A 23240-nucleotide genomic window follows, 5' to 3' on the forward strand; every position below is an offset into this window, starting at 1 on the left:
TGGGGCCAGACGCAGGCTGCTGGTTACAGCTGCCCCCCACCTCCGTCATTTTTGATGGGCAGTTGGCTAGTAGAATGATTAAGACATAAGTGGGCAGCCTATTTTTTAACCCTTGCCTTTCTGTGTTTTTTAAATAAAGTTTAGTTCTAGTATGTTCCAGTTGTTTTATTTTCCTCACTTTAGTTTCATTATTTAGAAATCTATTCTGTTTTAAAACTATTTAAATGCCTGATGATTTGTGTTAAACATTGCCACTTTATATTGAACTTCTCCATACTTAACTCTTTTAAGAATCTTACCCTCATACCCTGCAGCCTCTGCCTTCCAGTCCCCCAGCCATGTTCTTAAGGTTCTCTATGCTATTTTTATCTCCTTTTGTGTTATAGTCCAAGGTGAATGCTGGGGTCCCAGTATATGCCCATGTCTAGTACACCAGAAAAGTTAAAGTTCAGTTTAGCATAGAATACATGTTTTTGGGGATGCATGGAGATCTCTCTGTATTCTGTTGGAAGATATGTTGGATCCATGTGGGTAGGAGTGAGAGGAGCTCTAAGCCAGCGGGTGTCAACCACGGGTATGTGTACCCCTGGGGGTACTTGAGAAAGCTTTAGTGGGTACATGTGGGTGGGTGGGGATGGAACATTGCCATGCACCATCCCGTGTTGCCTCACAGGCCTGGCTGGACATGGGCGGGGGGGAGGGCAAGCTTGCATGTGTACGTTTGGCTGTGCACTACCCCCCTCCCCCAACTCCGTGGCCAGCATCGTGTGCTGGGACTGAAGGCTGCCAGCACAGCGTGTTCCTCCCGGGGAGCGGTGCCACCCTCGCACTCTGCACTCTGCCGCTTGCCAACCCTTCCCTGGGGAACACTTATTAAAAAGGGGGCTGCCAGGAGTGCACTTATTAAAACAGGTTAAAAACCCTTGCTCTAAGCAAATAAGGTCTCTGTTGGTAAGGTCCCTGCTATTGAGTCTGAAGGCAGGAAAAGCCTTGGCCAGGCTCTTTATGCCAACACAAATGGTACTTTTTCACTGGTGTAGAGACTGTTGTTGGACAAATAGGATGGGATAACTGCATTTGAAAGAATGTTATTGGCAGTACTTGTTTTATTTTCCTGTTTAACAAAAAGAGATATAGTTTAAGTACTAATGCAGATGGGATGAATATTTTGTGTTAGGAGCAAAGTAAATTATTAATTAAGCTATTTTCTGTTAAATGCTTCTGGTAAGAGATTGAATAATACATAAATGGTACTGAATCTGATAATCTCTAGCATTTGCTGGTGAAAACACTTGGTATACTATTCAAATGTCTCTTTTGGTCTTGGAATACTTGTCAGCAGGTCTCCATTTTAAATTTTAGCCAGAAAGCTGATTGGATTAAAATTAAGGTTTAAAAAACATCCTCGTTTGAAAGGTGAACCTTGTGTAACAATTTGGCAAAAAAGCACCTAATTTATAAAGTGGTTGTTACTTATTCCAGTTCAACCATGGAGAAAAGTATGTGTAATTCAAATGATACCCTATAGAAATTATAGGATGGCTTGTGGTATGAAGAATGAGGTTTTTTTTGTATGCTCCTCAGTAGAGCTCAAGGTTTAGAGGAGCTAACAAGAGTATCTTAAAACTTCCACTGATAACGTCTCAGTGTCTTTCCTATAAATTACAAACTGTTTTAATTCTTTTCAATGTTTTAATATAGTAAAGCCTTCCAACACTCCCAATGTTCGCCGAACAAAAAGAACACGACTAAAACCTCTGGAATATTGGCGAGGCGAGCGTGTCAACTATATGAGTAGGCCTTCAGGTATTGCCTCTTAACTCCCATGTTTGCTTGCCTTTGATTCTATACTAAAACAAATGGTTTTTAACTGAGCCATAATTATTTTATAAATATTAAGTATTATAAAGCAAAATATTAGTTGGTGCCAGACCACTTAAGGCCTCAGGCAGTGACTGTCTTTACTTTATTTCACTCACACTCCCCATAACCTTCACACGCAAGACAGTGTCAGAAGAAAACATTAAAGCTTTTTTTTATGAGGAAAAAAAGCTGTCCTTTCTTTAGGTCTGCATGCTGTGTTCCTACTTAAAGGGAAGAACAGATGGCTTCTTCAAATTTGTATCCCTTTGCACCTGCCTAGCCTTGTATAGGTGCTCTCTAGTGGCTTTATAGCGCATACCCGGCGCTGGTCGCAGGGTGTGTCCCTGGGGCCTATGCGTTGGGCCGCATTCACCCCCGAAGGATGCCCCGACACTTGCTTGCCACGACTTGATCTTCTTTTCTTCGGTGGTGGGGTTCCTTCTTGCAGGTTCCTGCAAACCAGGTGCTGCCCTTAGCGGGCATTCTTGTGGCTGCACCTCCCCTACACCCCAGCCATGCACCAGCCCTTAGGATGGCCGGATGATGGGTTCCAGGCCTGTCCCTTGATGTTGTCGCTTGTTCCCTCTCTCCCTGCCCATCTCTTGTCATCCCTTCACCCAGGAAGGCTGTGGGCGTGAGACCACCCTTGTCACGGTGCCCACTCTTCTTTCGAGGCGTAGCAATCCACTGAGTTGCCTTGCCTCTTTCCTTTTTGACCTGAGGGGTCACCCAAAGCCTCCCTCTCTGATCTGGGGCTCTTGCGGACCCTCCAAAACAACAGCACAAAAAAAAGGGAAAAGAAAGGAATAGTTGGGGCATGGGGGGGTCAGCCCGTCCCACTCACAGGTCCAGCGTCTGTGGTCCTCAGGATCCCTCAATGCCGTCCTCCTTGGCACAGCTGCCTTGCTGAGCTGGGGAGATGCCTCTTTTAATGGAGCCGGGACCCCTTCTGTGGGTCTCCATCTTGCTCCTTGTTGGGCTGCCAACACAGCCCATGTGCAGCCCGGGGAGCAGCCTCACCTCCTGGCTCCGGCATTATTGTTGTCCCCTTCATTCCCTCGCTGCCAGCTTTTAAATTAGCCAGGCGGCGGTTTTTGATTGTCATCGGCTGGTGCTGCTCCCAGCCAGCAATAAAAGCAGCTGACAAACTGCACGGGCACCGTTCTTTCTGAAAATAGTAAGTAAGTAAGTAAGTAAATGTTCAGGGCTTTTCATTTCTTTCTTCAAGCAGGCCAGCCCTGTCTCAGGTCCTGCTGCGGGAGGGTGCCCTGGGGCCTCCGCTTGTGTCCCCCTGGGACACCCTCTTTTAGCTGAATGATTCTCTACTGTATGAGATGTAAAAGACTAAATGGGACATTAATTGATCTCTGGTCCAGTGCAAGGCTGTGTTCCCCACTACATATTATAATCATTCAGTCCCAAATTTTAAATGCTAAGGTGGTAGAATTTATCTTGTCAGGGATCATTTCTGGTACTTACTAAATAGCAAATCTCAAAGAATGGGACTTACATATTGTTATAAATTCTTTACCATTCTTGATTATTACACGTTTCACAATTTTTACATTTGTATCTTGTCTTTTTTTAAGTACTACCTGTTTTATACAAGACCACATATTCAAAACTTGGTTCCCTTCATTTTAATGAGGGGCAGAGCCTTTTGAAAACCTGGCTATGTGATTTAGGTACCTAACTTTTCAAAATTCAGTCATAGTAAAGTGTGCTGGGTTGATTTGAAAGTTTTGGCTCACATGTCTTCTTTTTAATCTTACCATATAAAGCTATCATTCTTAACTATTTTACTTGGTGTTGTCTTGAACTACCTTTGTGTTGTCTACCTTTTGGGTAATAAGACACTCAGACTTGAAGAGCATGTTTCTTGGTTGGTTTTAGCAAATGTATATGGTTAGCAGAACGAGATGAAATGCATTTACACATGCTTATCAAAATTGCACTGTCCTTTTTGTCACTGTGTGAAGTTAACTTCTGTCAAATTTAGGTTCTGGAAGTACTCGTGCAGAAGGTCACTTGCAGCGGTGGTGTTGCCCAGGTTTTCTTCATGTTGAATGTTTTAGTTAGGGTACTGTGTTTTACAGTTTTATCTAACAGCTTTTAATTCTTTTATCTTCAATCCATGTGAGCAGGCCAAAATTTAATTTTAAGTTAAAGGTTTGTGAATAAGGAAAGGGCTTTCATTTAAAATGTGAGTTACATTTGCTTGGCTGTCCATTGCCATTCATTTTGCAATTATAGTCTTAAAATGCAGTCAGGTTTGTTAGTCTCTTTATAACAGCAGTTTCAAGAAAGCTACAACAGCTTTTTTGATGATTTTCAGGTCATGTACACAGAATACTCAGAATACTTTGTTGAAATTAAGTAGGTAAAAGTAAAAGATTTATTGATGACAGTTGTGTTCAGATTCTCAGCTGTGGTTAACATGGCTATAATAATTAATTCCAGTAAATCCTTCATGCTCTATACCAAAACATTCTCTATATTATATAGGGATATAGTTTTAAAATCATATATCCAGGAATTCTTACTGTTAACGTTCTAATTTTAAATACTGCATGGTATGAAAAAACTGTTGCGTTTTTTTTAGCTGCTGCAAGACTACTTATTTTCTCAGCTCTCGTTCTTCATCTGAGGGAAGCTCAATTTTAAGTGGTTTTGTTTTACTGTAAATAGAGGCTTCCCAGCTTGCTATGGAGTGGTGTAAAGTTGGTCCTGCGAAACAATCTAGCAGTACACTGCACAGTGTGAAAGGGAATTTTTCAGTGTCTAATCCCAAACTAAGAAATAGAAATGATTTTACTTTTGAATGGCATTTCCAAATGCACCTGTAGCTTTACAAAAGTTTGTGATTATGCTAAATTTTCGTATAAACTTGATTCTAAACCAGGATGCTCTGAAAACATTAATAATTTTTTTCCCTTGATAGATATTTTAAAAATTATCTTTACATAGTAATTATCTTTATTTGATTTTTTTTTTTCTCTTTTAGGAGGTTTTGTGATTGCTGGAGTAGTGCGTCCAGTATCACCCGAAAAAGTTAAGAAGAAGAGAAATCACCATGTTCAGAAAAAAAGTACAAACACCCATATAACTTCTCTTTTTTTGTGTCAACAATTTAAAAAATACAATATGCAGCAGAGGTTTAGAACATGCACTGAGTTAACCTGGTACCCCTGTCAGTGTCCAAGTACGGTGAAAACCTGTAGGAAAAATGTGCTAATCAAACTCTTAACTAACATGAAAAACACAACTTTTGCCTTTAGTTCGGATTGTGTCATATATATATATATAGTTGTTAAATTTAGTCTTTTAAAAAATGTACTAGATTATCGTGGCCAAAACTCAGTTTACAGAAAACTTGAACTTCATATGGTTTGAAAGGAAGGACTAGAAGGAGGAATGTATAACTGTCTGGGAGGTCCTTAGTGCAGTTGTCACCAAAAATGAAGCATGGGTTGTTTTTTTTCTCCCTTTACTAGCCCGTCAGTTGACATATGTTAAAGTCACCTATTAAAGTAGTTTACTTGTACATAATGTTGCCAAGCATTTCGTTAATATATGCTCTAATGGTCGGCCCAAAAGATAGTGGGCAACATTTTCAAAAGCTGTATACTAGAAAAACATGTTAACATTTTTAACTAGCAGTGTTAAACACAGTTTTGTTCATTTTTGTTCATAACACAGAGAAGGCCGTTTCTGATTTTGCTAAATATTCTGATTTTGCTTGATATTCTCCTGAAATATTTTAGGAGCTCCATCTGCTGAAAACATTGGGCTTAGAAAGCGTCTATACACATGCTCGTAGTGGGGGAGGGCACTTTAATTAGAGCAGCTCTGAGGGCATCTATACACATGCTCCAGATTGGAGTGGTGAGGGGCACTTTAATTAGAGTGGATGAGAGCCTCTCTAATTAAAGCATCCGCAGTGCCATATTTATTCAGAGTCCTATGCTTCAAAATGGCAGCAGGGGCGCTTTACAGCTTGTTCAAAGAGCTTTACTTAAAGTCCACCCCCCGTCGCCATTTTGAAACATGGGGACACTGAATACACATGACACGTTGGCTGCTGGAGCACACTAATTAGCATGCTCCAGTGGACTTGATTAATCAAGTCTGCTCTGTCATGTATAGATGCCCAGAGTGTTGATGGTCCTGAGTAGGACCTGGCACTTCTGGTGTGGAAGGAGTAGTTACCAGTTTTATGGAGAATCCAATTAAGTGTTTAGGGAGCCATTTATCCCTTAATGCATAAGAACAAATCCAATGAGAAATGATGTTTTCAAAGTACTGTTATTACAGGTAATTCCCTTTTATTAGGGCAATATGTCTTTCCATCTTTCTGTATATTTAAAGTCAGTGAAATGAAGTATTTATACATTTATATTATAAATCCTCTGAGATCTAGTGATGGCATTACAGTGTCTAAACTTGGTTTAAACATGTCCTGTACCAGAATCAGTTTTTTACACTTTCCTTTTTCAGAACATGATAGAGTTGAAGATTTGGATGTTTCCTTGGCAGATGCTTCTAAGCCAACTGCTGTATGGGACCCAGCAGTTAATGGAGAGGTTTTTTTGGGTAGGTTGCTGAAGGGAGCTGGCAAGAGTGCAGAAAATACATTCATAGGAGTTTCCTTCCCTCTACTTGGAGAGAGGCTGAGAAGTCAGTTTTCCTTTTTCGGGGAGCAGTGTGGGGGGAGCCACAAAGAGGAGGAGAAATACACGACCTATAGAATTTATCGATTGGCCACCCAATCTAACATTTTGTAGCATGTTGCACTGAGTTGTGCATGCGATTTTAAGAAATATGAGAATTTACTGAACTAATGTTAAACTCATTACATGTGGATTTTAATATTTATCTTCTGGCAATTTTGTTTTTTCTATAGAGTGTATTAGCACTGGACATAATCATTCCTTCTTCTTTAAAGATGAGTCAGTGGAAATATATAAACACCTCAATACATCTGTTTTTGCTACTGGTAAACTGATCTTGAAACCACTTAAAGAAAAGGGGTATCAGTTTATCCACATGGATAAAATAGTAAGTATGCCTGTTTGTTTAGTAGAATTGCATACTGAAAGGATTTTATGCCTTAATTTTTTAACTGTTCTAAATAATATTTAATATTGGAATTTGGTCTTTATTTTTATTTCCCCCCCCTTCTTATATTGTGTAAGCATGCACTCAAGTAAGGAAGCTGCTTATTGGGTCCTGGGATTTTAGTGTACACTTACTGTCTTTATTTGAATACAAGACACAGGTTTTTTTTCTTGAATCAGCATGTGAGGAGGGGAAAGCCCCTTGTCTTGCATGCAAGGAAACCTTATTAAATACAGCATCTCTCACTTAAACTGCTGCCAAAAGCAACATGTGGTCAATAATGGAAACCAGCTATGGAGTTGATTAAATATACTTCTGTATTTCATTTCAACACTGAGCATGACTATAAAACACAAAACCCATAATGGACAAACATGCTGATGGGAACCTACCGTAAGGACAGGTTAATGCAGTGAATCTGAATAAAATATATGGTAGTGCCCATTGTTCTCAGTCCCCCTCAGTACCGACTCTTTTTCAAGTCTTGGTGAACCACTATATTGAAAACATTTTGATTTCCTCTTTACTCCCACAGCTGAGCTGTGCCTTTCTTTTCTATTTCCAATGATTCCTGTTTCTTCACCAGCCTTAAAAGTCTGGCAAACATCACCAAATGGAGCCCAAACAGTTTACCCAGAATCCCTCTTTCACTACTCCATCTTAGCCATATGATAAATGTGGCCCTGCCCTCTGAGGTGGGAGCTGGACCAGCTCTTTACCTGGTTGCTCTTTACCCAGCTCTTTACCTGGTTGCTCTTTACCTTGTCTGCGTATAAATTTTTGGAGGATCCTGGAACTCATGACAACACCTGGTTCCAGTCATGAATGAGAGCCTAATTAGCACGTGGATCCTTTGTGGGGTGTGCAGTGCTGAGCTGTGGGGTCACCATGGCTTGAAATGCTGTTGACTGTGCTGGGGCTCCATCCAATGAACAAGCATCTTGGCTTTCGACTAATATCATGCATGCAAATCGGACAAGAAGTCGACAAATACAGACCCTTACTCAAAATCGTAAGAAAAAGAAAGATGCAGTGGTTTGGACATGTAATAAGAAGGCCTGGCACCCTTACCAACACCATTCTGCAGGATGCTGTGGAAAGATGAACAGGAGGAGGAAGACCTAGAACAAGCTGGATCACCTGTTGGATCGAAGGCTGGACAGGATTAAAAGTGACTGATTGTACAAGAATTGTAAAAGACTGGGAAGAATGGGGAAAAGTTATTGCTAACATCAAAGGTTTCCCAACACTTGATGTGGCCTTGGGATTGACTTGACTTAATATCATGCATAGTTTATACTATGTACAAATAAGTTTAAAAAAAGGTTGCTCAAAAGTATGTTTATATGTGCTAAAACTTGAAGCAGTTTAAAAAAAGATAAAATCCATCAGTGCTGAATGAACTTAGTCTATGGTACTAGATGCAAATTACAACAGCTATGTTTATTTCAAGGTCAGTGTTTTTTCAATTTGCCTCACTTTCATGTGCTTGGGGAGAACAGGGTCTTGACAGTAAGCCGGGGCAGGGGGGGGGCGGCGCTCTGGAGGGGGAAGAGTTTGGGGGTGCAAAGGGCAAGGAGGCCACCTGACCCTCCCCCAGATGGATTTTCCCTGTTGTAGCAGTGGGAGGGGGATAAATTCAAGGCATACCTCCAATAATTAGATTCTATACCTAGAAAATTATAGCAGATTTATAAATTTTCTATATATTGATCTAGTTATTGGGGGTGTCTTTGTATATTCAGGTCATCTTATATTCGGGTAAATACAGTAATACCAAAGACTTTGGTCTGCATTGGTATTGATGGGGGAGGAGGGAGAAGTATGCATGCACAGGATCCAGAGCAGCTTCCCCCCCACCCTTTGCTATTGCACTTGGGGCAGCCATGTGTCTGGGGCCTGGCCTAGCAGCCACCCCAGCGTGAGGGTGTGTGTAGTGGGCAGCTGGGCCCTCCCACAGCTCCAAGCTGCAGGGGTGGGCAGCTGGCCCCCAGGGCTGAGAGCACCTCAGCCCAAGCTTATCCCTGTCCCCCACACTCTTGCAGCCCCTCTGGAAGGAGGTTGGCACCATAATGGATCTGAAATGGGGTGCCCCTCAGTTGGCTGATGTTAGAGAGAGGTGCCCTGACTGGAAGAAAAAAGGCAAGAGCTGTTGCACCAGTGACATGGAGTTGAAGCAGTAAATGTGCAAGCAGCTTCATTAGGGTTTAGATTCTGGGCGGCTTTGGATAGGGAGGATCCCTGCCCAGAGCACGGGGCAGGACCCGATTTCACGAGGTCTCTTCCAGCCCTGAACTTCTGTGAATCTGTGAAGTGCAGGGTGTACTTTGTGTGCAAATGATCAGTACTACTGTGAAAGAAAAGTATTTTACTAACAGGCTCTATGGCTTTAATTTGTAAAGGCTTTCCATGTGGTTCATGGGAGAGTTATTTTTACCTTGCACGAGATGTCATATCATCTGTCTACAGGAGATTTCTTCTATGTTCCAGCAGGTAAGTACATCTTAAAAACAATTTATTGCCCAGGGACCAGGCTGAAGAGGAAATACAAGGAACTACATTAGAGGTGAAGGAGTAAGTGGGGGTGGGGGGAAGAATTAGGGTAATGATTCTTTTTAATATTTTAGGTGAGGGACCAAAACACCTTATGCCCAGGAAGTTTTAGACAAATGCTGGCTCCCATACCCTGGGTTAAGCACTTGTTCTTATCTGGGCATTTCTATTCTTCTGTAGAATTTGTGAAGATCAAATATTGTGTATATAACCTGCCCCTTTAATAGACCGGAGGAATATTTACATCCTGTCACACAAAGATTAGTAGTTGAATCTTCCAGTTTCAATTAATACTATGTGGGGAGAAGATTATTTCCCTTTAAAAAACATTGCCCTTGCCTGGGTCAGGCCTTGGCACCTGCACCTCACCTCAGCATCCAGTATGCATAGGTGTCTAAATTTTCAGTGTTTACTTCTCCCAACCATTTGTGATCCTTTAGGTGTGAATAGCCTTTGTCCTTTCCTGTGGTATCATTTACCTTCTTTGCTTGGTTTTCATACAAGGGTATAGAAATATATCCATATCAAACATCATAACTTCATGCAAATATTCAAATAACAAGACTAGACAGCTTATCTTTAGCTGCTGAGAGTCACAAAACACTGTAGCAGTGAACTTAATTCGGGGAAATGTGCATTCCATTCCATGAAAACTTCAAATATAGTGGGTTCATGACACTTGGTCTGCACATTAACTGTTTTTTAGACGGTTCTTAATTTTTGTTGCTGCTAGCTCAAAGGTTCCCAACCGCCAGGCTGCAGCCTGGTAGCGGGCCGCGAAGGCTTGGCTTCTGGTCGGCAATATTCTGGTCATTTCAGTCTGCAGTATGCTGGTCTGCAGTCACTTCCGGTCCGTAGTTTGCTGGTCCATAGTATACAAAAGGTTAGGAACCACTGTGCTAGCTGGCAGATCCCAAGTGGACACCTGCAGACATTACTCCGATAAGTTGAGTACAGGTTTTAACCCCTTGATGTCTTGATTTTTCTTGGTGTGAAAAATCACAGTTATAGTAAAGCTTTCTTATGGCTGTTGAAGTATGGGATTCAACCTCTTTGCTTTCACAAGGATAAAACACCCTTCATTGCACATCTTTTTCAAGTTATTCTAACTTGCTGTCAAAATAAGTAATTGCAGATAGTTTTTTTCCTTCCAACTGCTAGTAAACATGAAACAAATTGAGATTATTTGAAGATTTGCGAGATCTATCTAAAAATTATGGATAAAATGCCACATAAATTGTCATTCTGAGAGTTCAGAATGCACATTGGACAAGTTAAATTATACTTAAACATTTTGTTATAATATTCTAAAACAGCAAATAGCTTCTGATGAGATCTTTTTGTGCTTATAGGAAATGCATACAACATACGCAACCTCCTGAATGAAGATAGTATTCTTATTTTTACGCAGCTGAAAGGAGAAAGGTGAGAAAAATAACTTTGTATATTAGCTTAGATATGTAAAATTTTTGCAGTGTCATTTTTTTACATTGAAGAACTAGGGAATAGAAAACATTTTATTGTGTCCTGCTAAACATTTAAATTGGGGAAATATATTCTAGCTGAAATACCAAAAAGGGGGTGCATGAATGGTTGCTGATAACCTTTGCTGAGTAGCTTGTTTCAGTGTTGGCCCCTTTTCAAATAGGAAGAATATACCAATCAGTGTGTCCTAGGTGTCTTGTCATGGATCTAGTTCTATTCAGTGTTTTCATTAGTTACTTAGATCAGGGCTGTCCTGCTTTGAAGCTCCTTGGGGTTACATTTCTCAGGGTCTGCATGCTGCCTGGGCTGCACCAGTTACAGCTTGTGGACACCCCCTTCTCCCTCCCCCACTGCAATATGCACTTGTGTGGATGCTGCCCCCATCTCCTGTGGTCCCAAAACCCTTCCCTAGGCACGGCCCTGGATTCACCCTCAGCTCCCTGTGCTGCCATACTGCCTTATCCCCTGGGACAAAGGCAGGAAGCGGCAGCTTGAGGAGGTGACAGCCTGGAGAACTGTGGCTGCTGTTGTAGTTGCGTGAGGGGAGCAGCAGCCGAGGAGCTGTGCATTAATCCCTCGTAGGTTGTATGCAGCGTCTGAGCGGCCAGTTAGATAACCCTGACTTAGATGATGGAGAGAAATGCTTAGAATTTATGGATAGCACAAAACTGGGATGGAAAAAGTTTGGAAAACTGAAGAATTCAAATCGACTAAATTGAATTCAAATTACTACAAATTTGGCACTGATGTGGTCCCAACTAAACTGCTGTGTATAGTTTTGGGTATTATACTCAGAGAAAATGGAAATGACTCAAAGGTTCAAATGGAAAAAAGAAAAAATGTGGTTTAGAAAATATGAGATGAAGAAAAGTTAAAAGAATTGGTTTCTTTAGTTTAGGAAAGAATACTGATGGGAGCAATACTGGTCTTCAGATGTGTAAAATGTTAAAAAGAGGACAGAGGGTAGGATGAAAAGTAATCAATTGCTTTTCAACAAGGAAGGTTTAAGTTAAAGGTTCCTTCCTCCACCTTCTTCTCCCCCGAAATGGTTTTCCTACAAGAATGATAATGAAACATTAGAGTAGGTAGTCTATCTAGCATAGTGGTGGTATCCCTTTCACTGCAGGTTTTATAGGAACATAAGTGAACATCTGTCATGGATGGTCTAGATATCCTTAATCCTGTCATAGGCCCTGCATTGACCAAATGACCTCTTGAGGTTCCTTCCAGTCCTACATTTCTGTTCTGTTCCAGTTCTTAAACATACACATTTCTTAATTCATCCTGTTCCCTTATCTGTTCGTATATAAATTCATTTTTCTGCCACCAAAACTAGAATATATAAATTATAGAATTAAGATAATTGTTAACAAAAAGATGATTAAAATTTATCAGTCTATGTAAAATGTTTAAAAAATTTCTTTCTAATGAGCAGTTAGTATTAAGAAGCCTGTAAGTTGACTTGAATTTTGAGATGGTTATGGTTTTTAAAAACTATATTGTACTATAAATATATACACTTTATAATGTAAATTCGATTGCACTATAGTTGTATGTAATGATCTGTACAAATATACAGTACAATTTCGTAGCACCTGTTTTTAACTATGAACAGCAGGAATTTTTTTTTCTCCATTACAGTGTAGCAAATTGACTAAGCCTGTTAGACCAACCACTGTTTTTTCATGAACTTGTCCCTTGGTTCATTTTAATGAGATTGTGCTGTAGGTATGTTCCTAATCCAAAAGGGCAGGTTAAGATTCACCAAAAAAACCCCAAAAAGAAGACTCTGATCTGGCTCCCAAGTATTTTGATCCTTAAAACTGTCGAGCACCAATAACTCCTTTTGACCAATAACTCCTTCAGTCACCATGCTCTCTGTTAGTCAAGTATAGACTTGAATGGCCTCCACAAGATGTAAATTGAGAGCTTTAAACTCAAGCTGAAACACTGGGATTCTGAAGTAGAAGGGTAGAGATCCTGTGCATTATTTTGCATACACACAGGATTGTTGAAAAAAGATTGAGACCAGGGATCCTGTTTTCTCTGTTTAAAATAGCAAGTTCTTTGATTAAAAATGCAAATTTCTGATTAAAAATCCCCAAACTCACGTTTTTCCATGATTATATACAGTGGCATTTCATTTTATAGGTATGAGTTGAACACAGTGTTTTATTGACATATTTACAATTTTAGAGTACCTTGGAAGCCTACCAGTGCCTCAATCACTATAATGAAATAAATTTGAAATACCTATACATTTTGGTATGCGATTTGGGGCTTTTTAGCAGGGAAAAATCAGAGCTCCCTATACCCCCTTTGCTCACCAGGATGTGGGTGCAGCTGCGTCTGTCCCTCCCAACCTCCCCTTCCCCACTGCTTTGTGGCACTGAGCAGCCCTGACATGCCAGTGCCCTGCCCATGCCATTGCCCCCTCCCCCCCCAGGCCTTCCAGAGGGGGCCCCCAGCTGCCAGGGCTATGAGGCCAGGGATCCAGGTCCACATCCCCCTGTCCCCCCCGCAACAGCACCTGAGCCCCGGCTGCCACATGTGGGAGGTAGCGGTTGCTGTGGTGCAGCCGAGTGCAGAGCCTGGTTCTCCCTCTCCCCAGGGCCTCTGCAGCCCAGCAGGTGGGACCTGGCACAGCAGGGTGGCTGGTGGCAACATAACCGAGCTTCCCCAGCCCACTCTGCCCTGCCACATTGAGACTTGCCCGCTGGGCTGCAAAGACCCCGGGGGGGGGGAGGGGGGGCAGCAGGGCATGGAGCCTGCAGCAGGCAGCCCATCTCTACCTTACACACAAATCCCCGGGTGTGTGCGCAGTGGCGGGGAGCCAGCCCTCCTCCTGCCCCCTGGATGAGCTGCCTGCGGCTCAGTCCTACTGCCCACTTGGGCCCTGCAGCTGCGTATTGAGGGCCGCTAGCCCCACATACCATCCCAGATGGGCAGCATCTCCAGCCCCAGGCTCCCTCTCTCCCTCACTGTGGGGGTCTCAAATTCCCCCACCACCAGACTTACCTATGGGGAACTGCTATCCAGGCTGCCTGGTGGCTGTGTGCATGTGTACTTGTGCACATGCACACAGCACCCCCTGCTGGTTGCCTTTTTCCCACTCCCCCCAGCCCCTTGCAGGCTGGAACTCTGCCAGCCTACAAGAGGAAACCTACTGTTTCTTGTGTTTTTCTCCTTTAAAATGAGAAAATCTGGGTTTTTCTCCATAAAATGAGAAAATCTGGGTTTTACTGTGTGTTTCTGTGGCGAATGGAAAACCTGAATCCCGGCTTATGACTATTCAATGCATGAATACTGTATTAATTTTTAAAATCCTATCTTGAATAAGAACTCCGAAGGTTTGAAGTATAGCATATGGCTGAAAGCTTATGCCAGATTGTCTGTGCCTACTCCGTCTCTTCCTAGAATCGTGCCTGTTGTATTGTTACTAGAGGATACAGAGAATTCTCTGATTTTTTTTTTTTTTTCCATGCTCTTTCAAAATTTAAAATACATTGCTTCAAAAAACTAGATAATAGTAATTGGTTATGTTTGGACAGTGCTTTTATATAGTAGACTTTCTGAAAAAAAGAACATTTTACTTGTCATAGCAGATATATTAGGCCTTTTGTTATCCCAGTGTCATTGGTAATAGCGATCACAATTGTCCGCCTAACTTCCATGTCAATGCACTGTAATACATCCCAGGGGAGAGTATGTTAGCAGAGATAAAAGTGGTTAGCTCAGGCTGCCTCTGAATGTATGTCTGTTTTAACAACTATATTTTCTTCTGGCAGTTCAGTTCTGGCTTTAACCATTCGTTTTTTGAAAAAGGAAAATGAGGTCTAGGTAATCCCACCTGACGCATCCTATGCTGCTTGACAAATTACCTGCATTATAATTAATAAACCTTCACCTCGCTGGTCACCTCTGTAGCCCTTCTCCATTCGGTAACTTTCTAACTGCTGGACTCTTTCTAAGTGTTGGAATAGAGATTTCTGAATGTGTTGGAATAGATATTTCATTTTAATTGTTTAGAAATGTGGTCATGCTGAGGCCCCTCATGTTATCAGTTTTCTTTTTTAAATCTCAGAAAAATTAGAATTTATTTGTCAGGTTTTGACAGAATTGAAGGTAGAATAAACCATTAAAATAAAAAAAATGGTACAGATGAAAACACAAATGCTTAGGTTAACTCTTATCATGAACCTTTAAATATACTTGAGGGACCTCTTGTTACTGTCCCCTGTCAGGATTCCTGTCTAACAGTGAAAGTTGAAATGGTCAAATAGAGGCATACTTTCACAGGTATCAGTGTCCTATGAACCTTAACCAAGCATATCGCATTTCAAGCAAAGAGTATCTCTATTACTTTTATTTAATGGCCTGGGGTTTGCATTCTAGACTGGAGAAATGCCAGCAATCTCAGATCTGTTTTACCAATCTGAGGGGCAGTGTTCTGCCTGAATATAGAGATGTGAATGGGATGCAAGTCATTGAATTACTGGGCACACTCTTGTCTTGTATAAGCTACATTCTTATCCATTTGCCATAGATTTAAATACTAGTGTATTTTAGCCATCTAATGATGTAGTTAGACTATTTCTGTATGGGTTTAGTATTAGTCCTGCTTCACTGTCGTTAGGCAATTTAACTACTGTATTTACCCGAACCCAAGATTATTCTGAATTTAAGACAGCCCATCAATTATTAGATTCTATACATGGAGACTTTATAAATTTGTTATTTTCCCTTCATAGAATCTAATTATTGCAGGGTTATCTCAATTTCATGTGTCATAATCACCACCCCCACTCCCATCTCCACTGCTGCAGGGGGGAAGGCAGCTGGGGAGGCAATGGACAGGCAGGAGGGGAGGGAGCTGTGGAGAGGCAGAGGGTGGAGGTATCGAGCAGCCTGTCCCATGTCCCACAGATGCCTGCCCCTCGGTGCCTGCTTCCCTCTGTGCCCCTGCAACTTGCCAGGCTGGAGCAAGGACAAAACAGTGCTGGAGCTGGTGGGGGGGATGGGGAGGATGGGACAGGCAGAGCTGTGGAGAGGGGAAGATGGGGGTAGAGGTTGCTGGGTTTGGCCTGGAGCTGGACCACACCTCCTCCCCCTGTACTTGAATCCAAGATGAGGGCCCCCCCATGTTAAATAATTGAAAAACAGAACACCTTGGATTCAAGTAAATTTGGTATTTGAATTAAATGTCAGTTAGTTGTAAAAATGACTAGTTATAATTTTAGTGAAAGTGTTTGGGTATTACTTTATTACTTCATTTGGGTGGAGTTTCATTACTATTACTTTACTAGATACTTTAATATTACTATGTACTTTATTAACTATCACAATCAAAATGTATTTCCAACTCAACTGAAAAATTTACAGGTAGAGTGAATTAGGTGTTGCTTGTAGTTGTAGTTGCTTAACACGTTCTATTATTAGACGGTTTATAGTTGCTCTTTGGCAGATTTTAACGGTTTGAGTTTTTTTCCCTGCCTTGGGTTTAACTACTTTTTTGAAAGTCTCAGCAAAAAAATGGCTGATCTATTGCTGAGAATACAATGGGTGGGGAGGGGGGCAGGGGGAGAGGGGAGAAGTTCTATAATCTGCTTTTTGGTGCAGGAGGGCGAATTTTATGAAGGGTATTGTTCTGGGGTTAGAGGGATATCCTTTTCTGTCTTGAGGAAAGGTCATCCAAGTTTATAAATCTCAAGCCTTCATTTGATTATGCTTAGTAAGCTTGTTGTGGGCCCTATCTGAAACTCTGAACACTGGATATAGTCTCAGCCCTGTGGGGAGTTCCTTATCAGGTTTTGCACTGTAAATAGGTAAGGCAGCACTTGCAGAATGCCTTTTGGCTTGGAGGCAGAGTTCTAGACAAAGCCAAACAGAGGTTACTAGTTGTTTCAGTTTTTCCGCTAACTGTTCATAATTCCATGCCTATTTTAACCCTTTTTGAATGTGTTCATGCTCACATCTTTTACATGTGAAGTACCTTAAGATCTTAGATACCTTTCCTTCCATTTTGTAGACAGACTAAGTGATAAGTTGCAGGTGGATACAATCAACAGCTATTAATAAACTACAGATACCCAATGTGATACATCCTAATTCTTCACTTAGCTATACCACACCAGCTTTCAGAAAGAACATAGTACAGTAAAATCCTTGTTTTCCGACATTCTACTAGCAGGCATACTCTATTAACCAGCACTGCACTGCTGCCGCCATACCGCCGCCATCCACCACTCCATGCTGCTGCCGTGTGCAGCCACCCCGCACAGCCACTGCATGCAACTCCTCCCTCCCCCCCATGATGCCACCATTCACGCTGCCGCCTGCAGGCCTCTGGCTCTGGTATTCTTATATAACCGGCATTTTTACATTACTGGCACCCGGAATTCCCTGCTCACGCTGGATAATGAAGATTTTACTGTACACGTTTGTTTAGTTTTGTAATCACTAGACCTTCCTCCATCTCCACCCTACCCCTGAACCAAATATAGATCGACTGTGGATACTCAGCATCTTTCTTCTAGGTCAGCTGGTCCTAACCTTTTTAGATTCAAGGCATCTGTAATAGGGGGCCTTCTCGAGGCCGATTTTTCCTGTGGCTGCCCACCTGTTTCTGGGCTAACTGCCTGCCTTCTCGCCCGCCATGCCTTGTTGTTAATTAATTAATTGATGTTAATTAAGCAGGAGGCTGCCCATTTCTTGCCCCGATGCCAGGGGGCACTATCTGCGGTTCCATTCCTCCCCCGCACCGCAGCCCAACCCTCGCAGATAGCATCCAGATGTTACCACCATCACCGGCCCCACACTGGGCCCCAGAATCCTGCTATTTGAACCCCACTTGGATCCCTTTATTCAGGCGGCCTATTCTGTCGTCATTCCAGGCTGCATAACTCCCTGAGCTGCTTCCCCCTTTCAGGTGTGGTCCCCCCGGCACCTTTGGCTCTACTGGCCCTGACCTACCTCCAGGCCAGTTGGAACCCCAGCCCTCAGCTCTTGGGTGTTCCTTGCAGTGGTCCCCCGACCCTTTGACCCTTCTGGTCCTGGCCCCAGCTTGGACCAGTCAGGGGATGTCAAGGCAGGTGTGAGTCTATGGCCCGACTCTCTCACTGGGGTCCACCTTCCAGACCCACCTGGTTGTGGGAGCTGGGGTTAAGGCACCCAGACCCGCCTTTCACCGGGGTGGTAATTGGCTTGGCATTTCTCAGTGGCGCGGGAACCCCCAGGAGCCCCACCAGGCCAGCCACTCCTGGCAGGGTGCAGTTTTAGGTCATGCCCAGGACCAGGAGCCTCCTGACCATTCCCTACAGCTCCTCCCTTACCTCCAGATGATACCTGCAGCCAGGTGATGTTGTTGCTTGGCCTTCCAGCAACAAAATGCCCTGTTTATATGGGCAGCCCTGAATCCAAAATGGCTGCTCTCATCAGGCACCTGCTGGCTGCTGTCTTCAGGCCTTAAAGTGGCAGGCGCAAACAGTGCCCTGCCACAGCATCCCTCCATAACTTTTGTGAATTGAGTGGCACCCAGTCTCAAAAGCTAACTTAGTTATTACAGTGCTTATTTTCTTTCAGAGCAGCTGAACATTGCGGGTGGATGAATGGCCGGGCATGGACTCACCCTGAACCTGTGCTCATCCTGGCTTATTTCCTTACATCTCAGGGCACTCTTCATATACTCTTGCGGTGCCCCTGAGTATCCCATCCCCCTGGTTGAGAAGCTGTTATAGGTAGTGTAGTTGTGCAAGCAGTGTTACGTCTTCCTTTAGGTGAGAGGCAGACAACAGGGTGGACATACAACGACATAAATTCATAGATTGTAAGGGGCTGGAAGGGACCTCGGAAGTACATTGGGTCCAGCTCCCTCCACCAAGCAGATAAGACAACTGGGGTCAAGTGACCCCAGCAAGGTGACCGTCCAGTCTCCTTTTGAAGATGTCCAAGGTAGGCAATTGCACCACTTGTGGAGGGAACTTATTCCACAGTCTGGACACCCTAGCTGTGAAGATGTTTTTCCTAATGTTGAGCTTAAAACTGTCCTCAAGGAGTTTGTGACCATGGAGTTTGTGACATGGGAGCAGGCAGGGCACAGGGAGCAAGGGGCAGGGGTCTGGCCTCCTGCTCCCCATTGCTGCTTTGGGGGATAAATTTAAGACATCCCTCCCTCAAAAATTAAATTATTGGGTGAATGTGGTAATTTCAGTAATGATTAGGTTAGTTAAGTTCAAGTAAGATTAATGGAAAAATAAGTGCTTATAAAAACATATTTTGGAATGGTGAGATTGTTCAGGAAGGCAGGTAGAAAAAGGCTGCTTGGCTCTGTGGTACAATTGAAAGAGGCCCTTTGGAGTGACTGAACCAAACCACTATCACTTGACCTAAAGGCATGACTTGTAGCAGTAGTACCTGCCTCTCACCTCTTTTAGCTGGTGGGGCAGGCTGCATAGTCTCCCACATGCTTTTCCCTAAACCACACATTGTGAGTCTTCCTTGTGCCTTCTCCACCCACTGCACAATCTCCCCTGTGTTCCCTCTGTAGTGTGAGCCACTTTGGCCTGGGTCACGTGGCAGTGGCTCAGTTCCAACTTTGGCCCTGAGCATAGAGCCAAAACTGGAGCTAAGCTGCTACCTGCTCCAGGCCAGTCCTCAAATCTAAGGTCCTCATAGTGATTGGGAGGAGGGGGGGAACTCATCTTGGATTCAAGTAAATATGGTAAGTGACGGATGTGATTTGTTTCAGTAGTGTTACCTTGTTGATCGGTAAAGGAAGGTCGCGTACATGGACATGAGATGTTACTGCATTGATGTGGAAAAGTAAGCCAAATTTAATGGTGCAAGGGCTGAACCTGCCTTTTACTCATCCCTGTAGCTGAAGGAAATGAGTGAAGACACATGACAAGGTGTATCATGTAATTAAACTAGGCCTGATTTGGGATGGGGATGCAGGGAGAAGGGGTAAGAACAGTTCCTCAGAGAGCATTAAGCATAGAGGAACTTTGTGTAAAGTAGACCTGGAAATCAGTGTCCCATAAAAGGGTGGGAAGATAAGCAGGAAGTTTTTATAAGGTGTTGGAAAGGGGTGGGACAGCCTGAAGTTATGGGACAAAAAGCTCAGTTTAGGGTGCCAGGGGTTGGGAACCTATAGTCAACCTGCATAATGTTACATACCATCTGTATTGCCACATATCAAGATGATGCAGTGACCTTTGCAAACGGGAGAGTGGTTGAAGAAACTGACAGGCAGGGATAGGACTAACCCTGGAAAAGGGCAGCCTTGGAAGATAATATAGACTTTTGGGAAGGAAAGGCAGTCTTGGATTCTTGTTTTTTGCTTGTGTGAACTTTGCTCTTGGGGAGGTGGATTCATGTTGACCAGAAGACTAAGTCACCTCAGCATCCAAACAATGCTGAAGAATGAGAGAGCCATACAAAGATGTACTGAGAAAGGGTTCATGTCATACTTACTTTTGTAGAAAAGCTTTAGCAAAAGGTGGGTTTTGCATTTGATTTTTGATGCTGTATGGTTCAGTTATTTCATTTGCTGGTGAGTTCCATAGTCTAGGAGCTCAGTCAAGGAACAGACACTGAAGTATGTTCAAGCTGTCCATAATTTTTTAATCAAAGTTGTAACTCTCTGACTATTCTTCTTGCTCTTCAAATTACTGGTATATTTTTCTTCGAGCTAATACAGTTTCCTAATACTGTCAGCTGAAGCCTGTCAGCAGACATTGTTTCAAACTTTGGTTCTCTGATCATTTCTGTAAGCACGTCATCCTGTTTGTCAAGGATATATCTCAACAGTTTCTTGAGGAGAAACTTCATATATTCTGCACAAGATTTATTTTCCAAGTATAATGTAGTAGGGGATTTTGCTTAGCGATTGGAGATGACTAGGATTTATAGTTGGTTCTGCAATTTACCAAGTCATTTAACCTATATGAATAGATCTTACACACAAAATGGGTATAATTAAGTTTCACGAGAGTATTGTGATATTTGTTAACTCGGTGCAAACTTCTCAAAGCCATTTATTTGGATGTGTAGTCACTCTGTACTTCAGAGAGACTGGTGTCATCTTAAATGGAAAATAACTGAGCTGCTGGAATGTTGTCAATATCTTCAGTGCCTCCAATGTTTTAATGGCAGAAATTTTGATTAGCTGTGTAGCAGGTTTAGTACTATTAACATAGGAATTCAGTTTTAGGTTTATTTTTATCTATATAAATGAAAACTAGAAGAGTGTATGGTTAGTCCTGAACGTTTGACTGCTTTTATTTTGCTGTATACCGTCATGTGGCATCTCCTAAGATCCTCATTCTAACATTTACATATATGCTCCCTGACTTCCTGGATAATAATGAGAACCTCTAGGAAATTCATGAATTTACTGTATACTTCAGAAGCCAAGAGTCTAGACAGCAGATGGTGTGGAGAATATTAGTCTTCCAGACTAGTCAAATTTCATTATTGCCTAAGATAAGGATGAACCACAACTATTCAAAAATAGACTCCCTTTGCTGAATAATGACTGCTATTCCATGTAAAAAGGAGGTGGCTAAGAAAGCTGAATTGAAATTGAAACCTGTTTGAAGATCCAGTACCTCTGAATCACCTTATAAAGCATTTTGGCAGCAATTATTGTACAAAATTTGTGTCACACCTGAAAGAAGTGAAGATGAATTTACTTTAGTGTTACCCTTAAACAGCTTCATCATCTGCCAGCTAACTTCAGCTGTCTGCAAAGCACTTGGATCTTAAGTTCATCATTCCATTGCAAGAGATGGTTTGGAGTGGAGACCTTGAAAGAATGAGAAAATATAGATACTTCATTGCCTGTTGGCAGAATCTTACATTTATAAACTCCATATCCAGAATGGCCTCCTCAGGATTGTCTGAGTTCACATACTGCTTCTCTTGCAGAAGAGCTTTGCCAGCTGCAGATGAACACTTAGGGTGTTAGTTGCTGGAAAGAATCTAATATCCCAGGAAAGACGCTCAGTCCATGTGACTGCCACTTCCTGGACTTGCAAAGACAGGGAGGCAAGGCTGGACATTTATCTACTACCTGGGCAAATTTATGGGGCTGGCATTGAACCCAGGACACTGCTCCAGATGTTATCTGGAGATGTTATTTCCTGCCTATAAGTTCATCACGGGGGCACAGAAGGGAATTGGTGAGGTTTTATTCACCAAGGCACCCCCGGGGGTTACAAGAAATAATGGCCACAAGCTAGCAGAGAGCAAATTTAGACTGGACATTAGGAAGAACTTCTTCACAGTTAAAGTGGCCAAGGTCTGGAACAGGCTCCCAAGGGAGGTGGTGCTCTCCCCTATCCTGGGGGTCTTCAAGAGGAGGTTGGATATGCATCTAGCTGGGGTCATCTAAACCCAGCCCTCTTTCCTGCCTATGCAGGGGGTCGGACTCGATGCTCTATTGAGGTCCCTTCTGACCCTAAATTCTATGAATCTATGTTACGTGAGAGTCAGACCTAGGAGCATAGGTGCTCTACTTTGAAGTGCTCCAGCTCCAGCCAAGCAGTCAAAATATCCATAAGCAATATTCTCACCCCATTCTCATTAATAAATTGAGCAACTGTGGCATTGATGCCTACACAGTTGGATGGGTTAAAAATTGGCTGATGGGGCGCACCCAGAGAGTGGTGGTGGATGGGTCATACTTGACCTGGCGGGATGTGAATAGTGGGGCCCCCCAGGGCTTGGTCTTGGGGCCTACACTGTTCAACATCTTCATCAGCGACTTGGACGAGGGAGTGGAAAACACGTTGTCCAAGTTTGCCGATGACACCAAGATGTGGGGAGAGGTAGGCATGCTCGAAGGGGGAGAGAGGTTGCAATTAGATTTAGACAGACTACAGAAGTGGGTGGATAGTAATAGGATGGGCTTCAATGTAGATAAATGCAGGGTGCTGCACCTGGGGAGAAGGAATCCACAGCATACATACAAGCTGGGGAGCTCCCCCCCTTAAGAGCACAGAGGCGGAAAGGGATCTTGGAGTCATTGTGGACTCCAAGATGAACATGAGCCGCCAATGCCAGACAGCAGCCAGCAAAGCCAACCGCACCTTGTCCAAAGATGCATATCAAGCCGGTCCAGAGAGGTGATACTCCCCCTCTGTACAACATTGGTCTGGCCTCAATTGGAGTACTGCTTCCAGTTCTAGGCACCGTGCTTTAAGAAGGATATGGCCTGCCTT

At 42.8% G+C, this 23240-nt stretch overlaps 1 protein-coding gene across 3 annotated transcripts in view; it reads left to right on the forward strand.

Annotated features, from left to right (window-relative positions):
* Nucleotides 1–23240, forward strand: part of CENPC (centromere protein C) — an 81358-nt gene that overhangs the window by 37921 nt on the left and 20197 nt on the right. For 2 of the 3 annotated variants that reach the window (XM_006027522.3, XM_025208744.1), the window contains 6 exons: nt 1702–1806; nt 4868–4951; nt 6361–6456; nt 6767–6921; nt 9384–9474; nt 10887–10959. In XM_006027522.3, the coding sequence (XP_006027584.1) occupies nt 1702–1806; nt 4868–4951; nt 6361–6456; nt 6767–6921; nt 9384–9474; nt 10887–10959 (604 nt within the window). Of the gene's footprint in view, nt 1–1701; nt 1807–4867; nt 4952–6360; nt 6457–6766; nt 6922–7516; nt 8940–9383; nt 9475–10886; nt 10960–23240 lie in introns of those variants that run through there. The other variant, XM_014521746.2, reaches the window with a different exon arrangement.

Source organism: Alligator sinensis, unplaced genomic scaffold, assembly GCF_000455745.1.
Source record: "Alligator sinensis unplaced genomic scaffold, ASM45574v1 scaffold320_1, whole genome shotgun sequence".
Lineage (NCBI taxonomy): Eukaryota > Metazoa > Chordata > Crocodylia > Alligatoridae > Alligator > Alligator sinensis.